The 17550-nt window shown below is 45.8% G+C and overlaps 1 protein-coding gene across 1 annotated transcript; it reads right to left on the reverse strand.

Moving 5' to 3' along the window:
• Positions 1 to 10919: 10919 nt before the first annotated feature.
• On the reverse strand, positions 10920 to 11450 carry LOC148224704 (epidermal differentiation-specific protein-like). The gene has a single exon (XM_088155894.1). The coding sequence runs from the start codon at positions 11448 to 11450 to the stop codon at positions 10920 to 10922; it is 531 nt and encodes a 176-aa protein (XP_088012020.1).
• Positions 11451 to 17550: the final 6100 nt, after the last annotated feature.

Raw genomic sequence — 17550 nt, forward strand, 5'->3', positions numbered from 1 at the left:
CAGTAATGAGAGACTTTCCTTAGAGATCATCAGGAAAATAAATGTGACACAGTGAAATGTGTGCAGCTGGTTGTTCCTGTAAGGAATTCCTGTCCTTGGACGGGACAAACTTGTTTTTGTCATACACATGATCCCAAAGCCCAGTCCACTGAACAGTCTGCCCATCAAATCCATATGTTTCCAGTTTAGAAGAAAGGAAGTTCTGGGAAACCATGTCAAAGGCCTTGCAGAAATCCAGGTATATGGTATCTGTAGCCCTTCCCTTTTCCACTGGGGTAGTCAATCCATTGTACAAGTCTAGTGGGTTATTTGGACTGGACTTTGCTGAAGATATGCTGGCTGTCTCAAATAACTTCTCTGTCTTTCATGTGCCAACAAATACAGATAACAAGCAGGAAGCAGTTTGAGTTACTTAATTGTTAACAAATCTCCTTGCTGAGTCACCCAGCTGAGCAAGTCAATGGTTGAGTAGGTGAATACTCTGATAAAAGATAAGAAATCTTTCTAGATCTCTTCTCCCTTGAGGAAGCACCATATCTTAGTGCTGTGCTGCTGGCACCTAAATGCCTCTGCTGTCATGCACAGAGTGAGTACATGATAAACCTTATCAGGATCCATGGAAACCATGAACAAATGGTGACCCCCAAGGGTCCGTCCTGCCACCAGTGCTATTAAATATCTTCCTTGATGTCATAGGCATGGGTTCAGGTGCACCCTCAGCAAGTTTGCAGATGACACCAGGCTCAGTGGTGAGTTATTATGCTGGGAGTAAGGGACTGTTAAGAAGGACCTCGAGAAGCTTGAGAAGTGGCCCGATGTGAACCCCATAAATTTCAGCGAGGCTGAGTGCAGGACCTTCCAACTGGATGCCAGAGCAATCACCAGGAGCAGTGTAGGCTGAGGAATGAATGGGCTGAGGACAGCCCTGTGGAGAAATATCTGTGAACACTGGTGAGTGAAAAACTGGACATGACCTGACACTTGCAGCCTAGAAAACCAGCTGTATCCTGAGCTGCATAAAGTGTAACTTGCAGGATGAAGGAGATGATTCTTCCCTTCTCATCTGCTGTGCTGAGATTCTACCTGGAGTACTGCATGGAACTGTGGGGTTTCCTGAACAAGAGAGACACAGACCTGTTACAGCAGATCTAGAGGTGGGCCATGAAAATAGTCAGAGGGCTGGAGAACCTCCTACAAAGAAAGACAGAGATACTTGGAATTGCTCAGCCTAGAGAAGACAATGCTTCTAGGAATCCTTATTGCAGCGTTTTAAAATGTAAAGGGACTTATAAGAAAGGCAGAGAGAGAGAGACTTTATGCTATGGCCTTTCAAGCTGGAAAGATGTGTAGGTTTAGGCTAGACATTAGAAAGAAATCTTCACTGTGAGGGTGGTGAGGCACTGGAAAAGGTTGCCCAGAGAAGATGTGAGTGCCCCATCCTTGGATCTCTCCCCCTAGTCAGTTTGTAGGCAACACCACCGTGGGTGTGAGTGCTGTGTGCTGGAGGGGAAGGAGGCTCTGCAGAGGGATCTGTGGGCTGGGGCCAATAGCATGAAGTTCAATAAGGCCGAGGGCCTGCCCTCACAAAAACACCACACATGCTGACAGCAGCTGGGCATGAGCCAGCTGTGCCCAGGTGGCCAGGAAAGCCAATGGCATCCTGGCCTGTATCAGCAATTGTGTGGCCAGCAGGACCAGGGCAGGGATTGTCCCTGTACTCGGCACTGGTGAGGCCACAGCACAAATCCTGTGTCCAGTTCTGGGTCCCTCACTGCAAGAAAGACATCAAGGGGGTAGAGTGCTTCCAGAGAAGGGAAATTAGTTGTTGAAGGATCTGGAGCACAGGTCTGATGAGGACTGGCCAAAGGAGGTGGGGTTGTTCCAGATAAGTGTTCCAGTTACTGTGAATTCCAGTTCAGACAGTTCTGAAGGAGGACAAACATTGGGCCAAGTTCTAAGGTTATCAGATCACTCACATTTCAATGGGCTTTTGAACCAGAGCAATGAGATGTCTCGTTATAGGAGACTGAAAGCAAGATAGAATATTTAATGGTTTTGATCCCTCAGCATGATATCAACTGCTCCCAGTTCCTTGGAATTGGGTGTTTTGCACTTCCACTTCTGTGCAGGCTATAAATGCAGACAGGTGAGATGCCCATCAAAAACAGCAGCCCTGCACTTCAGGAATTGCCCCCAGCTCCCCCCAGCCCTGCAGCTGACATCAAGGTAAGAGGCACACTTTGCACAGGAGACCTGGAAGGGTTTCTGGGACAGCTGCTGTGAAATGCAGGGGAAGGGAAGGGAAGGAGGCTTCAGTGTTGGGCTGAGAGCTGCAGCACAGACGTGAGGCTCTGCTGTCTGCGTGTGCAGAGACTGAACCCATCCTTCAGGGCATGAGGAGGTGGCTGCTGCAGGACAAACCAACCCAAAAAGGGAGAGGGTGGAGGGGGTCAGTGATACACAATTGTGAGGGTTGGACATGAGAGTATTTTACAACTTGATCTTGGGTATGCACCTAAACCAACACACACAACTAATTTGAACTGGGTAGTTGTGGGCACATATTTTATTGAGTTTTCCCTCAAAACTGAAATTTCTATGTCATGTCTTCACTCCTTTCCAGCTGCTGTTATGTTTATCCTCTGCTAAAAAAGTTTTACTTTTCCTTTTGTCCACCACCCTTCCCATAATTTTGTGTCTGCAGTATAAAGGCTTCTTAGAAGCAGTGCTTGTTTTCTGTCTTCCTTTTGTGCAGGCTGTCATCCAGCTCCTCTAGCAACGCATATGCACTCCAGAAGTCCTACTGAGATGGGAAAAATCATAATTTATGAGCATGCTGACTTCCAGGGTTTGTACAGAGAATTCACCACTAATATTTCCAATCTGAAAGATGCAGATTGGAATGATGTTGTGTCGTCAGTGAAAGTAATCGGCCAGCCTTGGGTGGTTTATGAGCATGAGAACTACTAAGGTCGATTTCTGATATTTGAGGAGGGAGAATATGACTATGTTGGTAATGATATGAATGACAAGATCAGCTCTCTGCAGCTGATCACGGAAGATCTGCACAATCCCCAGATCACTCTCTACGAACATGTTGATTATCGAGGGAAGAGCAGAATAATAAAACAAGCCACCAACCTGGCTGCAGGACACCACAACGACATGATGTCTTCTCACAAAGTCCAGAAAGGTGTCTGGCTGCTGTGTGAACACAGTGATGGAAGTGGAATTCAATACATTGCACGAGAGCATGAACACCTTCCAAATTACAAGGCAATCGATTTCAACAACAAGCTTTCCTTCCTGCGTCCCCTTCGCCCTGGCTGTGGCTGTTAGAAGGTAAATCCTGCAGCGCTGAGAAAAGATGCCACCCCAGCAAGAAATTTGAGACCTTGTTCTCTGCCTCTGCTTGTGTTGCCTTTTCCCCCAGTGTCACAGGACTACTGAATAGGAGAGCTCTCTGCTGTGCTGCTCTGCAGATCTGTACCTCTCTATTCTGCCTTGCACTCTTCTCCCACCCCACAAATGCAAAAATCATCATGCTTGATCATATGAAAGAGTGTCCAAGCTAGGAGACATGCCAGATGTGTGAAACCTAATGCACCCTCAGGTGGCATCCCAGAGTCCTGGGCTATGGAATGTAGAAGCATTGCATGTTGGTTTTGTCACTAAGTGAAACAGAAAATTTTAGTACAGAACCAGCACCACTTCCTTTGCCATTTGCTTTGCAATGCCCTTATGGTACTGTGGCCTCTGCCATTGTCTGTAATCCATTTTGTGTTGGTGCCATTAAAGAATCTTTTGCAATCAGCAGTGAGTCTGTTTCGTGCATCTTTAGAATAGATGAATATTGCTCTTTCATGGTGAGATGTCTGTGTGTATCCAGAGAATGGTTCATACAGTCACGTGCAAATATTTTTCCTGGATGTCTCCTGGAGAACTGTGTCTCCTTCTGGATTCACTGGTGAATAGCCGTGGATACAAGCTTGACTCATAAAGCCTTGATGAGCAGGTAGTAGATTGTTGTTGATCCTGGCCAAACTCTCACCTCCAGATTGTACCTCACTAGTGCATGCTTGGTTGCATCTCAAGGCAATGATTGTGGTGATCATACAGTCCTCTACTGCCTTTAATCACATAACAAACAGAATGTTTCCACTAATTTTAATTCTTTAGTCCTAATGGTAAAACCCATCTCGTGTTTTTAAACCTACAATATCTTGATAAGGGATGAGGAATGACAAGGTATTCCAGGATCTGTTTTGCCATGCCCAAATTTACCTGGAAGTGCAGAGGCTCAGGCCTCCTCCATCACTGCCCAATGCCAGCTGCACGCCCTGAGCTGTGTGTTGTGACAGCTGTCCCATGGCAGCTCTGCACTGCACTGTTCATCTCCCTCTGTGCTGACCTCGTGTTTGCCCTCGTTTCCTTGTACTTGTCCCCGGGCTGGTCACACAGGAGCTGCACTTGGCCTTTTGGGGCCTCAGGAGGTGCTCACGGTGCCAGTGCTGAAGCTTGCCAAGGTCCCTTTGGATGGTCCCTTTGGACAGTTCTGTCTGTGTGTCTGTGGCTGCCATGCCCAGCTGAAGCTGTGTTACCTGTGGTGAGACTCGCTGCCTCTCTCAGCTCCCCGTGCCTTCCTGCAGCCTCCCTACCTTTCTTCTCACCCTCTGACACAGCTGTGGCCACTTTCCCAGCATCTCCTGTTCCCTCAGCCCCTTGCAGGAAATATTTTCACAGCACTACACTAACAAACCTTCCTGGTTCTCACTGCTTTCTCTCCCCTGGCTTCATAACCAGCATGCAAGAATATCCTCCCATTCTACATCCTGCCATGAACAGCAGTTTGAAGTAGAAAACCTTGGAGGTATCTTCCAGGCTAAGTTTTTATAGGAGTCCATACTTGGAATGTCATAGGCACAGCTACCCCTGCCCCAGAGAGGAGTGCAATCCTACAAAACGGAAAAGGAAAGGTTCAAGGAGGGATAGGGATGGGAATGTGTCAGAAACCTCGCATTTGCTATTGCATAGATTTGTTTTGTTTTGTTTTTTTAAATCAAAGACAGAATCTAAACAACTGTAGAAGTGTCAGGTCGAAAACTCTAGCAAAGGATTTTTCTAAATTTTTCTGTAATAAGAGGATGAAGTAAAGGTGGAGAAGGACTTTGAGCCTTCAGTGGAGGGGATTACATTTGACAACAGAGCAGGTACGACCTGCTGCTGAACTGGGAGGGAAGTATAAATATCCAAGAAGTAATCTCCAATTTATTGTGTACACATGACTTGATGATGCCACTTTTTCATTGAAATCGAACAAAGGATGAAATCAGGCAGAAAGTGACAAAGACTTTTAAATCTTCCTTAGAATTACTGATGGAAAGATTTATCCTGGAAGGGACCTCCCTATTCCAAGGCCTTCCTCACAGCAGAGCTACCTCCAAATATGATCAGCCCATTCTTGGCCATCTTCAAGAGATTTCTGAACAACTGCAAGGGTGGAGATTGCCCAGGATCTCTGGCTTTATTAGGCAGCAGACTGGACCCGATGGCATCCAAAGGTCATTTTGAACCGGAATTGTCTTATGATCCTCCTGTCTCACAGCATCACTCAAGCTCATGACTTAAGGGTCAAGACTGGCAAATCCTAGTGTTGCCTGAGCTATATTGTTCCTGAGGAATCTTGCCCTAAATAAAGGGTCTCAGCTGACTATCTGACATTACAGATGTGCATGCTCACAGCAGATTTATTGGCTAGTCCATTGCAAAAACTAACACTCTCTTCCCCTCCCTCTTTCTTCAAAGCTTCTCAGGAAAAACACACATGCACCTCCCTCCCACAACACACATTCATCCTGCTTGCAACGTCTTCTGGATTTCTGACTCATTTAGAGTAAGAATCACACCTAGGACACATCACAGGTGCTACCCTCACTTTCATTCCTAGTCCATGACTTCTTTCAGAATTCCTGAAAAATTGTCTATCAGGGAAAGTAAATTTCTGTGAAAGAAACTCTTTCTGAGTATTGCAAAACGATCAGAGAAAATCGTAGCTTCAACCACTCTAACAAATTTCCCTGCTACCCCCAAAGAGCAAAGTTACCACATTTCTGTTTGCATACAGCAGCTTTATTACTAATTTAACTGCATTGAATAATTAATTGGCTGAAGCATTGGAGATCTAACAAGTCTGCCCCATTTCTTGACTTTCTTTGTCCTGTCTCATCAGTGATTCAGCTTCTAAGCAAAATTTCACTCTTGGTTTGCCAGTTAGGAGAGGAGATTGCTGCCAAACCAAGAAAAGCATAAGAAGATTGCAAATTGATTCTGTTAGGAGGTGAAATTGCAGGAGTGATCTGGTGTTTCATTGATGTTATGTGCCTCTCTCAACATTGAGGTTGCTCAGCCATCATTGCTTTCTGAATGATTTCACCCACTTGCCCTTTCAGACACATAAATTTGACTCACACATCTAAACTCTTTCGAGTAGGGTCTGAGGAAGCAGAAAAGAATCCTGATCACCTAACTTCAATTTTCATGTAGTCTGTGAGCAAAGGATTTTCCTGTTTTGTTCTTTTCAATCCAACTAACTCCTTTTTTAGAGTCATTTGGAAGAGTAGCTGTTCCAGTCAATACTTCTGTAAAGTTATTACTCGGGCATGAAAGTATTTAGTATATGCAATCACTGAGAAATTAATTTTAGTTGTGTCAGAATGGCTTCTTTCTCACTCCTTTCTGTTTGTGGATAAGAAGTTGAAGGTCAGTTGCATACTGCACAGCATGAGAACAGGAGGAGCAGGATAAAGGAAGAATTTATTCCCATCTCCCCTGAATGAAGGCCACACCTGGAATACTGTATCTGTTTCAGATGCCCTATTAAAAGGTACATGTGAACAAATTGGTGAGAGCCTCATACAAGCCACTGGATGGCACTGGAGCATCCCATGAACCAGGAGAGTCTAAGTGGTCTGGTCCTGTTCAGCCTGGACCTAAGTGTTCAATCTAAGTGCTATCAGAGGGGCTCGGCAAAAAGACATCTGGAAAGAGACTCAAATGGCAACAGGGAAACTCGGACATAAAATAAGGAATTAAAAACTCAGAACTGACAGAAAGGCCAGAGATCCTGGGCAATCTCCACCCTTGCAGTTGTTCAGAAATCTCTTGAAGATGGCCAAGAATGAGCTGATCATATTTGGAGGTAGCTCTGCTGTGAAGAAGGCTTTGGACTAGGGAGGTCCCTTCCAGGATAAATCTTTCCATCAGTAATTCTAAGGAAGATTTAAAAGTCTTTGTCACTTTCTGCCTGATTTCATCCTTTGTTCGATTTCAATGAAAAAGTGGCATCATCAAGTCATGTGTACAATAAATTGGAGATTACTTCTTGGATATTTATACTTCCCTCCCAGTTCAGCAGCAGGTCGTACCTGCTCTGTTGTCAAATGTAATCCCCTCCACTGAAGGCTCAAAGTCCTTCTCCACCTTTACTTCATCCTCTTATTACTGAAAAATTTAGAAAAATCCTTTGCTAGAGTTTTGGACCTGACACTTTTGCATTGTTTTAGATTCTGTCTTTGATTTAAAGAAAAACCCAAAACAAATCAAAGTGTCCACAGCTGTGTCAGTGGGTGAGAAGAGGGGAAGAGAGGCTGCAGGAAGGCACGGGGAGCTGAGAGAGGCAGCGAGTCTCACCACAGGTAACACAGCTTCAGCTGGGCATGGCAGCCACAGATAGATAGACATACAGACAGACAGACAGACAGACAGACACAAAGACAGCTCTGTCCTCTGCTGATGGGGACAAGTAGGGCAAGCAGGAGGCCGAGCCACTGCCTCTCCAGGAGAACAGACATTAAGACAGTCACAGGTGTTTAGAATTAATCATTGCATGTTATCTTATTTATCTTCCCTTCTGGAGTTCTCTTTTCTTCCTTTGATAAGAATAAGAGTCCCTAAGCCATGTGTTTCATGCCTCCAGATATGGGAAATGACCTACCTGACTACTCAAAAACTGCCTTGACTTTTTCCAGGATTCCAGGTAAATCTTGTGCTCGTAACAGCTCCTTCAAGATTTCACTAGGACCTTGCTCATCTCGACGGAAATGTTATGTTTAGAACTGCCATGAAAAGGAAACAAATCATATGGAAAAACTAAAGCAGGGAACAGGAGAGAGCTGGAGCAAAGCATAACAAGTCGATCAAACAGGTATTTCTATAGTTATTTTAAAATTTGAATGTAAGTGATTACCTTCTGTTTTTATCCTATAAGTAAAAAGACAAGGAAAAATTATAGAGAATAAATGCAAGTGACAGAAATCTCCATGTCCCTGTCTCTCTTCCTCCCTCCTTCACTAAATGTTTCCTACACTTTCATAGACACTGCAGCAAGAGTAGGTACCACCTATTATAAGTACAGTAAACTTTTCTGAAGTCAAAGATAGCCAGGCTCTGATATCCCTGAAGAAAAAAAAAAATGCCTTTACCTGGGTTTTGCCAGATTAATTGTAACTCACTAATTTGGCCTTCTTCCATTTATGAAAAAGAGAAATAAGCCCAAAGCACCAATTTCAGGGCTGTTTCTACTACCAAGAAAAGAAAAAAAAAATCACTGAATATTTATATGTTACACTTTAAAGTGAGACATTACAAGAATCTTCAGGTCATAGTGTCAGAAACTAGGAAATTATATAAACAAAGAGGTTCTTGCATCTTTAATTTTTTCCCATTGTCTGAAAGCACTCCATAATCTTAATTTCCTTCCATATATGTGGCATTTTTCCACTGTGCTTCACAACATTCAGGTGTTATCCACTACACGCCCAAGAAGCAGCTAGAAAGGCACTATTCTTCTACCCTTTAATGCCACAACCATAAAACAATCAGCCTTAGCTGTAAAAATTCTAAAGCTTTAGCAGAAACTTCTGTCCACACAACCCTACACAGTAGGATAGGGTAGATTTCCTCCTCAGTCACCCGCAGAAAGCACAGGATTTTGCTGGTATTTGGAGCTAGATAGACTCATTGTGCTGATATTCAAAATTTTCAAGTGTTGCAAAAGAGGTACTGTAGATGTAAAAAGAGGAACATGCAACGAAAGACTGGGACCTGAAACCACGGCAAGGTTCACTGTCTTGCTGAATTTGCACATCCTACAATCACAAAATCCCAGAATGATTTTGGCTGGGAGAGGTCTTAAACACCATCCAGTTGCAAGCCCCTGCCACGAGCAGGGACCCCCTCCACTAGACCAGCTTGCTCAAAGCCCCATCCAGCCTGGCCTCGGACACTTTGAGGGATGGGGCAACCACAGCTTCTCTGGGCAACCCGAGCCAGTGACACCTCCCCCTCATCACAAAAATATGCTGTCAAATGCATGATTTCAATCTCCCCTCTGTAGGTTTCAAAGGTGCCAGTAAAAACCTGCAGAGCTGCATGCAGTATACTCCAGGTGGGATCTCAGCACAGTGGATTACAGGGGAAGAAGCCTCTCCCCTGACCTGCTGACACCACCTTTGGCAGCCCAGGATGCGGCTGGCTTTCCAGGCTGCGTGCTCACAGCGCTGGCTCGTGCCCAGTTTTCCGTCCAGCACTGTCCCCAGTTCCTTGTCAGCAGGGCTGCTCCCAGTCTGTTCATCCCCAAACTGATCTGATCCTGCAGATCAGGAGGTGCAGGCTTTGCTGGACCCGTGTTGGCTGTCTCCAATGACCCCCCTGCCCTCCATGTGCCTACAAATACCAACACAGAAGTGAAAAATGCAGGAAGCAGTTTGAGATGTGGGATTGTTAGCCACATGCCCACGAACGGCCTTGTCAGCATCAATGGAAATCAGTAAGAAGGGGTGCCCCTCCAGGGTCCCTACTGGCACCAGCAGTGCTCCATGTCCCCATCAGGGGCCCAGGCAGTGGGGTCGAGTGCACCCTGGGCAGGTTTGCAGGTGACTCCCAGCTGAGGGGCGTGTTTGATAACGCTGAGGGAAGGGACATTGCAGAGGGACCTTGGCAAGCTTCAGCACTGGCACCGTGAGCACCTCCTGAGGCTCCAAAAGGCCAAGTGCAGCTCCTGTGTGACCAGCCCGGGGACAAGTACAAGGAAACGAGGGCAAAGACGAGGTCAGCACAGAGGGAGATGAACAGTGCAGTGCAGAGCTGCCATGGGACAGCTGTCACAACACACAGCTCAGGGCGTGCAGCTGGCATTGGGCAGTGATGGAGGAGGCCTGAGCCTCTGCACTTCCAGGTAAATTTGGGCATGGCAAAACAGATCCTGGAATACCTTGTCATTCCTCCTGCCTTACCAAGGTACTACAGATTTAAAAACACAAGTCAGTTGTTTCCACTGGGATCAACCAATCAGTCAGTTTGAAGTGATGAGAATTTACTGTTTGATTATGTGATTTGAGCAATAGAGGACTGTATCACCAGCATGATCCATCACTCCGATTGATTGTGTAAGGTGTAATAAAATATGTGATATTTAGGAACAGTCTGCATGGGAGAGTTTGGCTGAGATAAGACCCTATCTCAGCAATTATCAACATGCTCACCAAGACTTTAGCACTGGCTGAGTCAAGCCTGAGCTCAATGTTACTGAACAGGAAATCCGGAAGGAGATAAATCCTTTCAAGAGTCCTCCATGAAAAAAGACTCAACTCATTTTCTGCGCACACAGAGACATCGTTCCATGGAAGGGCAATATTTATCTACACTAAACAGTGCATAAAACAGACATTTTGTTGCTTGCAAGAGAGTTTTTATTGGCACCAAGCCAAAAGAGGTTACAGACAATGGCAGAGGCCAAGGTACCACAAAGGCTTTGTAAAGCAAATCACAAAGGAAGGGACTCAAGCAGAGTCAGAGATCAAGGTCTCAGATTTCTTGCTGGGGCTGCATCTTCCCGCAGGAAGGGTCGCAGGATCTGCAGTCTAAGAGTCACGGCCAGGGCGCAGGGGACGCAGGAAGGAAAGCTTGTCATTGAAGTCGATTGCCTTGTAATTGGGAACGTCCTCATGTTCCCGGGCAAGGTGTCGAGGTCCACTTCCATCGCTGTTTTCACACAGCAGCCAGACACCTCTCTGGACTTTGTGAGAAGACACGATGTTATCATCTTCTCCCCCAGCCAGATTGGTTGCTTCTCTTACTATTCTGCTCCTCCCTTGATATTCAACATGCTGATAGAGAGTGATCTGGGGATTGTGCAGATCTTCTGTGATCAGCTGCAGAGAACTGATCTTGTCATTCATCTCTTTACCAACATTGTCATATTCTCCCTCCTCAAATACCAGAAACTGACCCTTATACTCGATGTGCTCATAAGCCACCCAAGGCTGGCCGATTACTTTCACTGAGGACACAACATCATTCCAACTCACAGCTGTTAGGTTGGGAGTGTCAGTGGTGAATTCTTTGGACAAACCCTGGAAGTTGACATGCTCATAAATGATGATTTTTCCCATCTCAGTAGGACTTCTGAATCTTTGGATTGCTTGCTAGAGGAGCTGGATGACAGCCTGCACAAAAGGAAGACAGAAAACAAGCACTGCTTGTATGAAGCCTGTACACATCAGACAAAAAATGATGCAGAAAGTGGTGGAGGAAAATAGAAAGAAGGGAAGATCAACACATTTTTAACACAGAATAAACAAAGCAGCAGCTGGAAAGGACTGAGGACATGACATAGAAATTTCAGTTTTGAGGGAAAATTCAATAAAATGAGATGTATGCCCACAACTACCCAGTTCAAATTAGTTGTGTGTGTTGGTTTAGGTGCATACCCAAGATCAAGTTGTAAAATACTCTCATGTCCAACCTTCACTATTGTGTATCACTGACCCCCTCCACCCTCTCCCTTTTTGGGTTGGTTTGTCCTGCAGCAGCCACCTCCTCATGCCCTGAAGGATGGGTTCAGTCTCTGCACACGCAGACAGCAGAGCCTCACGTCTGTGCTGCAGCTCTCAGCCCAACACTGAAGCCTCCTTCCCTTCCCTTCCCTTCCCTTCCCTTCCCTTCCCTTCCCTTCCCTTCCCTTCCCTTCCCTTCCCTTCCCTTTCCCTTCCCTTCCCTTCCCTTCCCTTCCCTTCCCTTCCCTTCCCTTCCCTTCCCTTCCCTTCCCTTCCCTTCCCTTCCCTTCCCTTCCCTTCCCTTCCCTTCCCTTCCCTTCCCTTCCCTTCCCTTCCCTTCCCCTGCATTTCACAGCAGCTGTCCCAGAAACCCTTCCAGGTCTCCTGTGCAAAGTGTGCCTCTTACCTTGATGTCAGCTGCAGGGCTGGGGAGAGCTGGGGGCAATTCCTGAAGTGCAGGGCTGCTGTTTGTGAAGGGCATCTCACCTGCCTGCATTTATAGCCTGCTCAGAAGTCTTGTGCAACACCTCAGGTGACAGCATGAAAAGTGACTGAAACTCTCCAAAAGCCAGATCAGCCACAGTAATTCGAACACACCAAAATATATTTTGACACGGGGTGTGGAAGTTTACCTGCTAGTGGCAATTTATATTCTTGGTCTCCTTGGAAGCACTTAAAATGACCAAGGACTTTTAATGGGAGATATCCAACTCACAGAGGTGGTATTGAAGCATCAACTTTTGAAAAAAAAAAAAGATTCCCATTTCTCCTTAGAATTATGGATCATTAAGGTTGGAAAAGGCCTCCAAGATGTAGTCCAACCTTTGACTGCATACCACCATGCTCACTAATCTATATTGCAAATGTCACTTATACTTGTGTTTTGATCTTTTTCAGGGATGATGACTCTACCATTTCACTGGGTTGCACATTCCAAAACTTAATTACCCTTTCAGTGAAGACGTTTTTCTTAATCGCCAACCTGAACCTCTCCATACACAAGTTCAGGGTGTTTCTCCTTGTCCCATCACTGTTTGACTGCAGAACAGAGTGGCCCACCTGGCTATATGCCCCTATCCTGGAGTTGTAGAGAGTGAGCCTCCTTTTCTCCAGGATAAACACCCCCAGCTCCTTCAGCTCTTCCTCATCACACCTGTGCTCCAGACCCTTCACCAGCTCTCTTCTCCTTCTCTGGACTCACTCCAGCCCCTCAATGTCTGTCTTGCAGTGAGGGACCCAAAATGAACACAGAATTCCAGGTGTGGCCTCACCAATGCTGAGTACAAGGGGATGATCACTGCCCTGGCCCTGCTGGCCACACCATGACTGATACAGGCCAGGTACCATGGGCCACCTGGGAACACTGATGGCTCATGATCAGCCCACTGAAGGTGTGGATGCCCCACACCTGGAAGGGTTCTTTAGGGTCCCTTGCAGCCCAAATCATTCTCTGATTCTGTGACATATGTAATCATGTATATATTTATGTAGAGTAAGAAATGTATTTGATATGCTATCATAGATAATAATCAAAACCATCAATATTGTTGTCTCAAAACCAGAAAGAAGTTCACAGTGTAGAACCCAGAAGCAGGATGTAAATAGAGACCTTCTGGCATGGTGTAAAACCAGCTTCAGAGTCAGAATTTTAAAGCAGAAGCATGGCAAAAGAAATAGAGATATTTGCAGACTTTCATTTTGCACTCAATACCATTTTATTTTAAATAGTGCTTTATACTTCCAGTTTTGAAATGGAACACTTGAATCTGGTTACACACCGTGTTTCTTTCACAAACATGCCAAGCAGCAATCTTATTCTGCTAAATATGGCATTTTTCCAATTCAGGTGGAAGTAAATGCTTCAGATAATACTTCTTTATAATGTTTTGCCTCCATCAGTTTTTTCCATCACTCTCCATGGACCACCCATACTGTTTTGCCTCATTTCCCCATCCTCCTTTATTTTCTTCTCCAGATGGCTACAAATTATTTCCTACATCAAGTTTTTGGTTCTCCCAAGTGCCACACTATGCTCTCAGTGTCTCCTACTGGAACTCTGCTTTGCAGAAAACCCCATCCCATGAACTCTTCTGCTGGGAAATCTGTAGTGTGTGTCCCCAGTTCTCAGCCCATCCTGACACTGTCTTTCAGCCACTTTGATCTGACTTGTTCTGTTCTAGGCTTCCTGACCAACTTCCAAGCACCAGAAACATCATCGAATGAGTTACTGAATTGAACAAACAAAAAATTGGAGAATCATCTCTATTTCTGCATTTTGAATAACTGCCTTTGGTCACTTATCAGTAGGAACTTACTTTACAAGGTCATGCTACCAGAGATTGTGCTTCCTCTCTGCTGGTTTTGAAATTAACTGACAGGCGTTCTGGACAACATTACAAAGTCATCATTAGAACACTTTCCAGAGACAACTCTGAGCCCTTGTTGCTTTGTCAGTGGTTTAAAATATTTCTGGTTTATAGTTTCACAAAATGTTTTATGTTATCACTATAAATTCTCATGAATATCTACATTGCATGAAATGAATTTTCAGCACAAAAGTAATAGGATGTGAAGATGGATTCTCTGTTTCTTGGATTGGTTTTTAATTGCCTGCCTTTGTGTTGAAAGACACTATGAGGTCCACTCCGAGGAAACTGCCTGCAGCAGCCCAACCACTGTCACAAATAGAAGCGAGGGAAAAGTCAGAGAGAGCTCTGAGACCTGGATCCCTGGACGGTCATGTTGGGACTAAGAGTGTCTTCCCCAGGCTTTGAGCCCTGCGTGGCACAGAGCAGTGTGTGCTACTTCGGCAGGGAAGCCGTGGCTTGCATTAACACTTCAGCCACAGCAGAGGCAGTGACACATGACAGAGAGGCTGCCACAGGGCATGGGGTCTGCAGGACCCGGCTGAAGAGGCTTGGGTCCTGCACAGGCATAAACCTCAATGGCTCAGCCTTGCTTTCTCTCCTCCTTCACTCACCGGCTCTACAGGTGTCTCCTTCTGTCCCTTTAAGTCACATCTTGCTCCACAGGCTTCCACCACTTGTGATATTTCAAGTGTGGGAAGACAAGCTTGTAAGGGTATGTGGAACACCATAGCCTTTGTTTCATGAACCTTATCAAACGAAGACATTTTTGCTTCAAGAGAAGTTCTAGTGGTGTGATTTGCCAGCAAATCTTGAGCTGGAGCAGCCAGCAAGAAGGTCATCGATCCAGGGATTTCAGACAGGCAGGACACTTGTGCTGGGATTCAAGGCACCCACGACTGCCAGAGCACCAAGGAGAACAGTGCGTGGTGTGTGTGGGGGCTGGCTGCAAGCACAGAGCTGCACTAGCCAGGGAGTGGGAGACACCAAAGTGTCCTTTGGTCAGAGAGCCCAGAGCCAGGTGTGATGAGACTGGACAGGCTGAGGGCTCCCAGTCCTGCAGGAGGCACCTGTGAAGGTGCCCGTGGCTGTGGAGAGGGAGGGTGTGCAGGTCTTCACTAGAGGGCTTCCATGAGGATGATCTGCAGGGGAGGAAGAGGACGGGGCTGTGTCTCTTCCATCCCATTCTGTGCGAGTGCTGCTGGTGTCAGCTGTGTCAGGGGTGGCTGAGGGCAGCCCCTGCTGTGTGGCAGCCGGTGCAGGTGGCCGTGTCCGTGTCCTTTCCGTGCACACGGGCGTGCCTGTCCCTGGCTCACACGGCCACCCCAGCACGGGCTGTCCCTGCAGCCTGGCCAGTGGCACTGGCAAAAGCAGCCCCCGACAGAGACCCTGCAGCCTGGGCTCAGCAGCTGAGCAGGACGAGTTCCTGCGGCTGAATTCCGCTCATCCTGACCTATCCCTACACACGGCACTCAAAAAGTGACTTGCCCAAAACCCTGCAACTGCGGCTTTTCCACACAAAAACCGAGCACTCTTGTGTGACTGGACTGTTCTGTTCTTTTACTTTCAATCCTCATCAGCTGCTTGTAGGAGCTATCCTGGGCTTTCTCAAAGAGCATCTTGTGTGTTGAAATCCTACAGATCTGCAGATGCTCTCTCAGTTCTCTCTTTCTTGCACTTTTGGTTGGATGGCATTCTACTTCTACTCTCTCGAAAGCAGAGGAGCCACATCTTGAAAAATTTCCCTCCAAAAAACCCCAAATTCACCAAGAAAGCCCCAAACACTAAACTGAGGAGAGACAAATTGCTGGGACACATTAATTGCTGAGTGCAAGGACAATGCAAAGGAGCCCATTAGACCCACTGGGTCAATGCCAGTGCACAGAAATCCCCATCGGGACTGCATTGGTCTGACACGGCTGAATAGAAGAGATGAACAAGGGACATTGATCATCTTTCTTTATAGCAAGATTCCTCAGGAGCAATACTGGCATTTGCCTGTCTTGGTCCTTACATGATGAGCTTGAATGATCCAGGGAGCCAGGAGGATTTTCTGTTTGGTGGATAATTGAAGTTGGAAGTAACTTTTATTTGTCATTGGGTCCAGTCAGCTGCTTAACACAGGGAGAACTCTGACGTTGTTGTTATGCATGAATTATGTTTGTACCTGGCTTTATCCAGTCAGGTCTTGACAATCCCTGAGTGTGGATACCTCCCAGCCTCTTGGGGTGGTGTGATTTAGAATTTTCTGACCTCATCACAAAAATTTTTCTCAGTTATGGAAGAGACATTGCTAAGTTTTCTCAGAGGGGCACAGCAAAAGGACATTTGGAAAGAGTCTTCTCTGGAAATAGGGAAGCCCTGACTGAAAACAAAGAAAAAACCCCAAAGCTCGAAGTGTTTTTCAGCACTGGAAGAAAGGCCAAGAAATCCTGGTGAATCTCAATTTCAACTGTTCAGAAATCTCTTGAAGATGGCCATGAATAACCTGGTCACCTTTGGAGGTAGCTCTGTTGTAAATGAGTTTGAACTGGGGAAATCCTTTCCAGAAAAAATCTGTCAGTAATTCTAAGGAGGACTTTAAAGCCTTTGGCACTTTCTGCCTGATTTCATCCACTGTTCAATTTCAATGAAAATCTGTCACCATCATGTCATGTGTACAATAACCTTGAGTTTATGTGTTGCACATTTATGGACTCTATTTCCTCAATGTCAGACTTCCCTCCCCATTCCTCCACAGGATCTCACCTGCTCTCTTGATAAGTGTAATTCCTCTTATTGAAGGCTCAAAGTCCTTCTCCACCTTTACTTCATCCTCTTATTACTGAAAAACTTCCTAGAATCCTTTGCTAGATTTTTTAACGTGACACTTCCGCATTTGTTTGGATATTGCCTTTGATTAAATACACTCCAAAACAAACCTCGGCAAGAGCAAATGCAAATTTCCTTAAACATTCCCATCCATATCACTCCTTGAACCATTTCTTTGCTGCTTTGTAGGATTGCACTCCTCTCTGGTGCAGGGGTAGTGGTCCCCATGACAAGCCAAGGAGAGTGTATCGACTCCTTGAAGCATTTAAGCTGGAAGGAAAGTTGAGGGGTCTCTACTTCAAGCTTCTGCTCACACCAGGATGGAGAATGAGGAGATTTTGTCCCAAGCTGGTTATGAAGAAAGGAGAGGGAAGTAGAAGTGATATTTGCAATATGGATTAGTGAGCATAGTGCTTCAATGCCATCTCTGTGACCTTGATATCCTAATTTTATCTTCCATAAAAAGTCCTTGGTCATTGTACTGCTTTCCAGGAGAGCCAGAATATAAACTGCCACAATCAGGAAACTTCCACAGCCCC

Source organism: Sturnus vulgaris, chromosome 2, assembly GCF_052056855.1.
Source record: "Sturnus vulgaris isolate bStuVul1 chromosome 2, bStuVul1.hap1, whole genome shotgun sequence".
NCBI lineage: Eukaryota > Metazoa > Chordata > Aves > Passeriformes > Sturnidae > Sturnus > Sturnus vulgaris.